Genomic DNA, 10,434 nt, shown 5'->3' with positions numbered 1-10,434 from the left:
TTAACGAACTTAACCTTAAAACTTCACTCACTGGCACAAGTATCCTAGGTCAATACAAATATAATGCAGAAAGGAACACACATTATTAATTTTCTTTGTGCAATACTAAACTATGTCCTAATTGTGGACTTAGGCTATAAGATTTTTAAAGCCCATAAAGTGGACAGAGAAAAAAAGGCTTAGGACATAGGCTTATATCGTACAATTAAAACTGTGAACGAACGCCTGCACGTTTATACACGATCATCATACAGGCACGCGCAAAATGCAACTGGCTTTCTTCTCATACAAAAAACTTAAATTCTAAATTTTGGACTTAAGCTAGTTCTGCATTAAAGCGACGAATTGCTCTGGCATGGGAGATTTTCCACTTCTTGTCAACATCCCAAACGTCAAAAAGGATCATGCTTCAGAAGTGGTCCAACAGTTCATATTGTGAAGGATTGCCCGAAGTTAGCCCCCCCCCCAAAAAAAAAATGCACGCACTATTGCATTGATTGAAGAATTCTGTTCCGGCCCTAATCAAGACCATTATGATTCGGATGCCTTATCCGATTTCAAGGTTTGTGTAGTACTCGTATATCCGTAATCCGTCCACGAGATGCCTCCGTCCAGTAATGTAAAATAAGTGTCATGTTCAATGTGTAGGTATATGTCAAACTTCTCCTGGATCAATGAGTGCGTTCAGCAACACAACCGATGATCAATTTACACATACTATTTAGGCCTAGTTTATACGGACAAATATGTTTATGTTATAGTTCTAAATAATAAGATATCATTGTGTGAATTTAACACAATCTAGTAAATCATTTATAGGATCTATACACTACAATTTGTAAAGAAGTAAATTCTGTAAGTGTTGTTTTTCCTACTAGTGATTCTGTTCCGTATTGTAACACATATCTTTCTCTTTTTGATACCGGTAGTCCAATAAGTTTAATTAAGCTTTCCGAGATTCCGATCGGCTTGCATTGCAATAATCTGAGACCAACTGGACACTACGGAGTAGGTAGTTTACCTGTTAGCACATATGAAGTTTCTTACGTTAAAATAGGATTTAATGATATTTAAAAAAAAAAAATAATTTATGTTGTTCCGGACTCTTGTATTCCTTATCCAGTTCTGTTGGTTTTTTTACAATCGTTTCAAATCAAGCTTTATCTTAATCCTAATACTGTAACGAAACCGAAAATTGAAATTAATTTAAATTCAGATTCAAATAAAATAAAAATTAATGATGAAGTGTTACGAGTACATTGTGTGTACAACTCATTAGCTAAACATTATCCCGATATGTCAGGCCATTGTTCATTATGCAGTCTGCTTTATTATTGCTTCATGTGATGAGCTTAAACACGTTGAAAATCATCAATTACCTTATGTGTTTGCTATAGATAAATATATTTGAAGAAACGCAAGATAAGTATGACATAAATCCAAACTTGAGTTCCGAAAATATAGCAAGAATACACGAGATCGTTCGTTCCGAATATTTAGATCTTGACAGTATTCCAGCTATTAAGCACGATTTTTCTATGACACTTTGTCTTACCTCTAATATGCCCATTAGTTATCCTCCGCGGAGACTATCTTTTTCTGACAAGAAAATTGTTGATAAACAAGTACAAGATTTTCTAGGAAAAGGAATAATAAGACCTAGTGAATCTCCATATGCTTTAACCTTAGTTTTAGTCAAAAAAAGATAATGACAAAAGCCTATGCGTTGATTATCGACCATTAAATAAGATTCTTGTGCGAGATAGTTTTCCTATCCCATTAATAGACGATTGTTTGGGGAGATTGGATGGAAAGAAATGTTTTACCTTTTTGGATCTAAGAAATGGTTTCCATCATATCCCGATTGACGAAGATTCAATACAATCTACCGCATTTGTAACTCCTGATGGACATTATGAATATACGAGATTGCCTTTTGGTTTAAAAAAGGTCCGGCTTATTTTGATAGAAAATGAAATGTTTGACTGTTAACAGCCGAATTTTTATTTCCTGAACGTATAATTCACAGTAGCTCTATCTAGCTCATATTATATGGATTCTCGATTTATTCGAGAAAATATGCGTCAAGACAAGGTGTAATGGTCATCTTCTGATGAGCCCAACCATTACCATGCTGGTATATTTTTATACTAATTTTTCATGATTTTAAATCATATTTATTAAATTATTTTTATAGGTTTATGATATTTATTTTACGTCAGTTTATTGATGAAGGTTCCGCAGTAGTTTATTTTGATGACATTACGTTAGCAACTGCGACTATTGAAGAACATATTGTACTTCTCTAAAGAGTTTTAAGGCGATTGGCTTGATATTAAAACGAGTAAATGCAAATTTTGTTATGAAGAAATTGAATATTTAGGTTACACTGTGAGTTCAAAAGGCATCCGGCCAAATAATCATCAATTGACTGCAATTAAGCATCTTCGGATTCCGAAAAATGTTAAAGAGCTACAAAAATGTTTAATATTATTTTCCTACTTCCGACGATTTATTCCGTCTTTTTCAGCCATTGCAAAGCCATTAAGAGATTTGACTTAACCAAACATTCCGTTTAATTTCGATGCAAAATGTGTTGACACCTTTAAGCTTCTCTGTAGTAAATTGATAACGCGTCCTCTTCTGTCAATATTTAGTCCAGAAAAAGAAACAGAACTGCATTGTAATGTAATAGTTCGCTTGGCTACGGTGGAATTCTCATGAAGCGACAAGATGATGGTATATTCCATCCATTTGCCTTCTTTTCGAAAGCAACTACTGAGTCTAAATATAAATTTCCTTGCTATGAATTGGAAACCTTGGTAATAATTTATTCTTTAGACGAGTTCCATACTTATTTGGATGTCATTCCGTTACGAGTTATCACAGATTGTGATTCTTTAGCATTAAATTTAGAAAGGCAAAAGCCAGTTCCGCACATAGCTCGATGGGCTCTGAAATAGGAGCTGTATGATTATACAACACTCTGATTGGACCAAGATGCTAACGAAAATTGAGTATGCTGTAAATAATTCCGTTCATTCAGCCACTGGACAGATTCCTTCTAAATTGTTATTTGGGGTACAACAAAGAGGAATAGAAATTGATGTTCTTACTGAATAATAATAGGTTTGAATCAAGTGATCAATGTCTTGATAGTATGCGAATGAATGCTTTAAAGAACATTGAAAGTTCACAGATTAGATTAGATTAGAATTCGGAGATCATTGCTAGAAATTATCGACCCCCAATTGAATAATTTATAGAAGGAGATTTCGTGGTTATTCGGAATATTGACACTACTATTCCCCTTCTGTGTTTTGTTTGATTTTCCATAGGATGGTTCAATTGGTATAGTTGATGGTTTAGCTTCTAAAAGTCCGGTTTCTACTACAATATTATCAATGTAACTCGACTGGGAAATTGAAATTACACCACTTTCTTCTCTTTCAACTTCCAGTCCTAAATAATTTTGAATTGATCCCAAATCTCTTATTCCGAAAGATCTTCTTTAAATTTAATTATATCTTCATCATTTGATCCTATAAGAACATTATCAACATAAATGAGATCGGGTCCACAAATAGCTTCTTTATATGTGACTGGATCTGCATCTTGAATTTGATTGATGTACTTGACCGGTGTGGTATGCCTTTTGTTATCCTTTCAGTTCTTCTAAGCTCTTGTCTTAGCTGGTCTGTTTCTGGTTCTTGTACTTGCTGGTTAGTTTCTGGTTCTTGTCGTTGCTGGTTTGTTTCTTCATCATAAACATTTTCATCTATAAGGCTGTGAAAAGATGAATTTAAACCGTCAGTATCTTGTTGTTTTATTTTTGGCTGTGAGAATTCAATAAACATATATTTTTCTTGATCTTTCTGTAACTTGTCTGTATACTTCTCTTCTGTATCTGATCTGTTTTCTATACATCCTTGTTTGATGAAAGTAACGTCTCTTGATATATGTATGCGATTATTCCTTTGAAGCATACGATAAGCTTTTGAATTCGAGTCATAACCCACAAAAATCATCTTTACTGATTTATTGTCAAACTTTTTTCGCTTAATCTTTGGAATATAAACGAAAGCTTCCTGTCCGAAAATTATAAAATGTGTCAAATCTGGTATTTCCTCAAACCATCTTTCATATGATGTTTTTCCTGTAGATCTAGTTATAAGCCTGTTCTGTATGTAGTTTGCTGTAGATATGGCTTCACCCCATAGAATTTTCGGAAGTTGTCAATCAGAAAGCATATATTGTGACATCTCAACAAGTGAACGATTCTTCCGCTCAGCTACTCCATTTTGTTCCGGTGAGTAACCTGTCGTATATTGTATAATTATACCTTCTTGTTTAAGATAGTCAACCATGTTGCTTCCGGTGTACTCCTCTCCTCTATCTGATCTTATAATCTTTGGTTTCTTATTCATTGTGTTCTTAATCATTGCAATGTATTCTTTTAACTTTTCAAATACTTCAGATTTATGTTTAAGTGGATATTAAGATGCGTGAATTGCGTACTAGCTACTAGAACGTCTCGCCCCGCAGCGAAATTGACCAGCCTGAATCGGTTGTCGGAGGTAGTGTCGTGCAGGCTGTATCTCCCAATTGTGCCACCAAAGATGTCTTCTCTTCCTAGCTTGGCATTAAAATCTCCTAAGACAATTTTAATGTCATAGCCAGGGCACTGCTCATGTCTTGCCCAAGAGCTCGAAAAATATGTCTTTGGTGTCTTCATCTTTCTCCTCTGTTGGGGCATGCGCGCATATAAGGCTTATGTTGGCTAATTTAGCCTTGATGCGGATTGTCGTGATGCACTTGCTCACACTGTTGAAACTCAAGACTTTTTGCCTGAGTCTAGTTCCAACAACAAATCCACACCCAAATAGACGCTGTCTTTGTTCTCGGTAGCAGTCGCCGTAGTAGATATCGCAGTCTTTTAGTTCGCGTTTGCCCGGTCCATCCCATCTCACTTCTTGGATGGCTGTAATATCTGCCTTGCAGCAGTTTAGGGCTTCCACTAATTGTTCGGCTGCACGTGGTCTGTTATGGGACCTAACATTCGACGTACATATCCGAAGTTCGTTGTCCTTATTTCGTTTGCGTGGTTTGTCAACAGTGAATCCGTCCCTATCCGAGGCTTGTTGGTGCTTCGAAACTATGATGTTTTTACGTGGCCAGGAAGTCACCACGATGGCACAACCCCCAACCTGGAGAGATCCTTAGTATAACTCCAAGGGAGTGGAGCCGGATAAACCGCTCCTTACAGGCCTGGGCTCCGAATATGTCGAAGAAGCCCTATAAGGTGCTCACTAAGTAGTTCAACCTTACTGGAACTGTAGACGCCACCGTTGATTCCATCTCGAGAATTCGTCCGCTGCCGCCTGGATAAGGATAGGTGCCTTAGTGGAAACACCTCTCCTCCTCTCTCGTTTGCTACCCCCAACAACGTTCCACTGGGGTTGGAACCCAATCTCCAGTTGAGGTACTAGGCACCCGATGTTCACAGCGGGGAGGTGAGAGTAGGAGTTGATACACAGAGGTGGGTTTTGAGAAAAACCTGTGGACGCTTGTGTCCTCTTGAATGCACATGTCTACCATTTGAACATCCCTAGTTCGTGACAAAGAAGATTAATCAATGCAATCGGGTCTTCGGCAACCAATTTCAACTGAAAAAATTGATTTAATAATAACAACTAAGTTTGACAGATGTCGAATTTCAGGCCCATTATTTTAAACCGCGAAATGGGTAACCGTATCTTCCGGCAATGTTGTAGCTTTTTCAGTTTTTTTCTGATAAATGTTTTAAATTAATTTGAGCCTTAAATTAGAAATCCAAACCTTTTCCAACTAGGTCTTTAAAACTTAATCTAGAATTTTATTGGAGTGAGATTTGACTTCTCGAAGTGATCACATCAGTCAATGGTCGATTAAGTAGAAAACACATTTGACAAGTTACAAGTTAAGATTTAGTTAATATTAAAGCCATTTTTAGCAATTCACTAAGCTTGAAAGATGGATTAAAATACATTATTTAAAACAATTTTAACATCTTTCTATCTCTTAACAGTTTCCTTAAGGTAAAATCACCGCTACTTCAACTTTTAACAATTTGGTAAATTCATAGAACATCTGAACAATTATTCTTATAAAACCATTGGATGGAATGTTCCAGCGAACAGTTCGGAATTCCAATTAAAAGGTCCGTTTAAGCGTATTTGCTTTGTTTGTTTTCACGAACTGTCACTTTTAAGACAAGTTTGGATGTTCGTTTTGAATTAAGCACTATTCACATGAGCACGACCAACGACCAACGAATGAACGAATATTCGTCGATTTTGACATTTCTTTCACATGAGAGTTTTTGATTCGTCGCGAACGAACACCATTCACCACCGAAACCAAAACAAGAAGGATTTTTTTAGTTAAGTACGAGCGATTATTTTATTCGTTGCGAGTGTGGATAATGTGGAACGCAAATAAAGTTTGACAGTTCGTATCACCTACAATTTTTTTTCCCACGAATAAATTTGTTTTCTTAAATTTATTAATATTTGATATTGAAAAATAGTATCTGAAAAAAGGCTGTGTCGAAAATTCGACCTTTATTCAACTTTTTCATATAAACCAGTTTGTGAATGACAGGTCCTCCATTTTAGTGAGCTTTAACTGTATTCACTTATATTATATTCATATTCAAGAAGACTAATATTTCTTTTGATTTGCTCTGCACCATCTTCAATCTTCACTATAAATATAAAAGGCTGATATTTTTTTTTACTTTGTTGATTTCTCGTGACAGATAAGGTCCTTCTTCTTAAATTGCCTTTGACGACGACTACAACTGAGACCGATGTGACATCGTGAACTTAATGAGAGAACATGGAACGAATTTAATGAAACATCATTCAGTTTTGCTTTTATGGGTTAAAATGTGAAATGTAAAATAAAATATTTTTTTTTTCGCAATAGGTTTTATTGCAAAATTATTTAAATGAATTGAAGAATAGAAGACCATTAAGAACAAATGTCTTTGTATGTATACAAAAGTTTATATTTATATAATAAGAAAAACTGTTTTGATGATGTATCATAGAGTGTCAAAGTTTGAAAGTATGAATTTATATAACAGCAAAACAAAAAGGACTTTTGGTTTTGGAATTTATTTTTAATATTTTTCTCTGAGTAGGGAATTTATTTATTAGTTCGAACGAAATAAGCTGGCCTTGAATGGAGAAAGAAACAAATATATAAGATTCAAAATGCTAGATTGAAGTAGAATTCCAGTTACATATGTTTAATTAAATTGGAATGGTGTCAAACGTCAAAATACATCACGAAGACTTTTGATTTTAATTTACTTCCTAGTTAAAATTATGCGGAAAACGAACAGTTCATATAACTTATAAACTGTCACTTTGACATTTCACAAGACTGTTTGTCTAGTTGACATTTATATTTATTTACAAAAAGAGCAACACTTTGTGTATAACATTGATGTGTATAAGAACACTCCCAAAGCGTTACAGAGTTTTCGATGTGTTTATGAACTCCAACTTCATAATACCTCGCTAACACTTAGTTTGTAATAACAAACCTGGAATAGATTTTTATTTTAAAGTGAGTTTCCACTAGTAAATACTTACTTCGCACTACTCTTTAGTGTGAACAAGGGGAATACAAAAAAAACTTCTCTTCCAGTTGCGCACTCCAAGTTTGGTGGGGTCACTTTCGGCTGCGCTGTCATCTGTGTGCTGGAACATTCATTTGAATACGCTCTATGTGACCAAACCTCCTCAGTCTACATCGCTGTACATCCTGTACAGCTTAAGATCACTTCTCTGGAAACTACCCAAGGTGCTATCATCTGCTTCTGTCATAGTCCAAGCTTCTGCACCGTTTAGCAAAACGATAATGATGGTCTTATATTTGCTCTCTGGAGAGAGCTAGGAAACGCCACCTCGGTGGTCCTGGGGGCGATATCATTATCATCATGGGAAATTTTAAAGGTTTTAATTAAAGACCTGCCACAAAATCTCCTGGGAATCTCCTGATGGTCGAACCAAAAATCAAATCGATCACTTCATTATAAAGCAGAAATGGAGGAAGTCACTGTGCGATGTTCGTAACAAAAGAAAGCCTGATGCAGGTAGTGACCATCACTTGCTACTGAGTTTGCTTCGCTTACGAACAGCTGCTGTACAGCGTCGATCAGAGGGTATAGCAAGGAGACCAAGATTCAACACAAGAGTTCTAAGTGACCTTAATGTACGTCGTAATTTCGTCACCACATTCGGCGACAAAGCATCGTTCATAGAAAATGCTGGTAGATGCTTTGCGGGGCCAAATTAAGAGCCCTTACATTGAAGCTTGAACTGAAACTACACCCAGACAGACAACAGCTAGAAACTTCTGGATATCCTAAGACACCTGGGACAAAATCACATATCGAAGATCACTTAAAATTAGAATCAATTCAGAAGTGATGCTTCGCAAAAATTGACTCTGCGAAACGAGTATAGAGCATCTGATAAGACAGTGCAGCGGTATGTGAGACGTGACAAACTTGCGGAAAATGCGGAACATGCTGCAGGAAGAGGGGACGCAAGGGAGCTGTATAAAATCACTGAGGACATTGTCGGACAGCGTAGTAGCACTAACACTAACCATCCCGTGTTAGGTTTAAATGGCAACCTTTCAGTGACGATAGAAGATCAGCTACAAAGATGGAAGGAGTACTTTTATGCAGAATTGAATCCACAATTGAACAACATGCACAGATTTTCTAGGGGTATTGAAACCGGTCCCCTAACAAGTGTAGAGATAAGTAATGCGATACATCTTCTAAGGACAAACATAGCAGCTGGACTTGATGGTATTCCCGCAGAATTCCTTAAAGCAGACCCTGAGGCAGCTTCCCGTATTTTTCTTAAACTCGTGTAGGTTGTCTGGGAGAGTGAAACTTTCCCAAGGGACTGGAAGAATGGAGTTATTGAAAGTAACTAAAGTAAGGAAACCTCGAAAACTGTAATAATGGCAACTATTATTCTCGAGAGGATTAAGTCCAGGATCGAGTCTACCCTCAATAGGCACCAAGCGGGGTTTCGCAGTGGGCGATCGTGCGTCGACCACATCAACACCTTGCGAATCATACTGTACCTAATGTTAGTAGATTTTGAGAAGGCGTTTGATCTGATCAAGTGTGAATTCATCTGGAGATCGCTTATTGCCCGAGGAATCCCTGAGAAAATTGTCGCTGTTATTAAAGAATCGTACACCAACGCAAGGTGTTTTGGGTTGGAGATGGACAGCTTTCCAACTCCTTTGATGTGCGTCAAGGAGTGAGACAAAAAGATGTCTTGTCACCAACTCTGTTTTTGCTAGTGACTGACGATGTGATGACTGCGACGGTGGGTACAAATGAAAGACCCGGTATACAATGGAGTCTGTTCGACAAGCTTAGCCACAAAGATTATGCTGATGATATATGTCTCATGGCAAACAACACGGCAAGCTTAAATCAGATGTGTCATTCGCTGCAATTGAATAGAGAGGTGGCTGGCTCAAGGATTAACACAAATAAGACCAAAGTAACGACCACGGGCCAAAGCACACAAGCTAGTATAAGGCAAGACACAAGCTAGATGGCGGAACGGACCTGGATGTTAACAGTAGAATAAACAAAGCCCGTAGTGCATTTGAAATCCTTTCTCCTGTGTGGAACTCTAGCAAAATACCACTACGCACCAAGTTAAAACTCTTCGAATCCAACGCCAAACCAGTGCTGTTATATGCTTCTGAAACATGGAAATGCTCTGCCAACATCTCGGGAAGACTACAAGCTTTCGTTAACCGTTGAACTATTCTGAAGATCCGGTGGCCGCTAACCATATCCAACGTTGAGCTGTGGAATATGTCCGGAAAGAAAAAATTGGACGTAGACATCATGCAACGGAAATGACGTTGGATAGGCCATACACTGAAGAAACCTAACGACAATATAGCAAAACATTCCGTCCAATCGAATCCCCGGGTAATAGACGCGTTGGAAGACCAAAGATAACTTGGAGGTAATCAGTTTTGAAGGAGGGTCGTTCTCAAGGTATTCAATCGTGGCCACAGCTGAGGTCAGTTGCGGTGAATCGGGATAGGTGGAAGGATCTTGTTGCTGCCCTATGCTCCAGGAGGAGTTAAAACCTGCTGTACTTGCAGCTTTGGTTGTTCCAAAGGGGGCTTTTCTACTCAATTGCTTTCGAAACTCAAAAAAGCGATAAGAAAGAGTAATTCTTCGTTTAATCTCAGCGCTGGTGTTGTTTCAATCATTGATAGTGGAGCCCAAGTACACAAAGCCCTTAACTACCTCAAAGTTAAGTTTGTCGATGGTGACGTTTTAGCAGCGACGTCGGTGCTGTTGGTCCTTTTTTATTGACAGCGTTT

General features: G+C 37.4%; 1 protein-coding gene across 1 annotated transcript in view; it reads right to left on the bottom strand.

Annotated features, from left to right (window-relative positions):
• Window positions 1–4,235: 4,235 nt before the first annotated feature.
• The window catches only part of LOC129940096 (uncharacterized protein K02A2.6-like), a 22,277-nt gene continuing 16,078 nt past the window's right edge, over window positions 4,236–10,434 (bottom strand). The window contains exon 3 of the mRNA XM_056048339.1: window positions 4,236–4,460. Coding sequence (XP_055904314.1) covers window positions 4,236–4,460 — 225 coding nt within the window. The remainder of the gene's footprint in view (window positions 4,461–10,434) is intronic.

This window comes from Eupeodes corollae, chromosome 1 (assembly GCF_945859685.1).
Source record: "Eupeodes corollae chromosome 1, idEupCoro1.1, whole genome shotgun sequence".
Lineage (NCBI taxonomy): Eukaryota > Metazoa > Arthropoda > Insecta > Diptera > Syrphidae > Eupeodes > Eupeodes corollae.
Note: the sequence above shows the minus strand (reverse complement) of the source record. Positions and strands in the feature narration are given on the sequence as shown.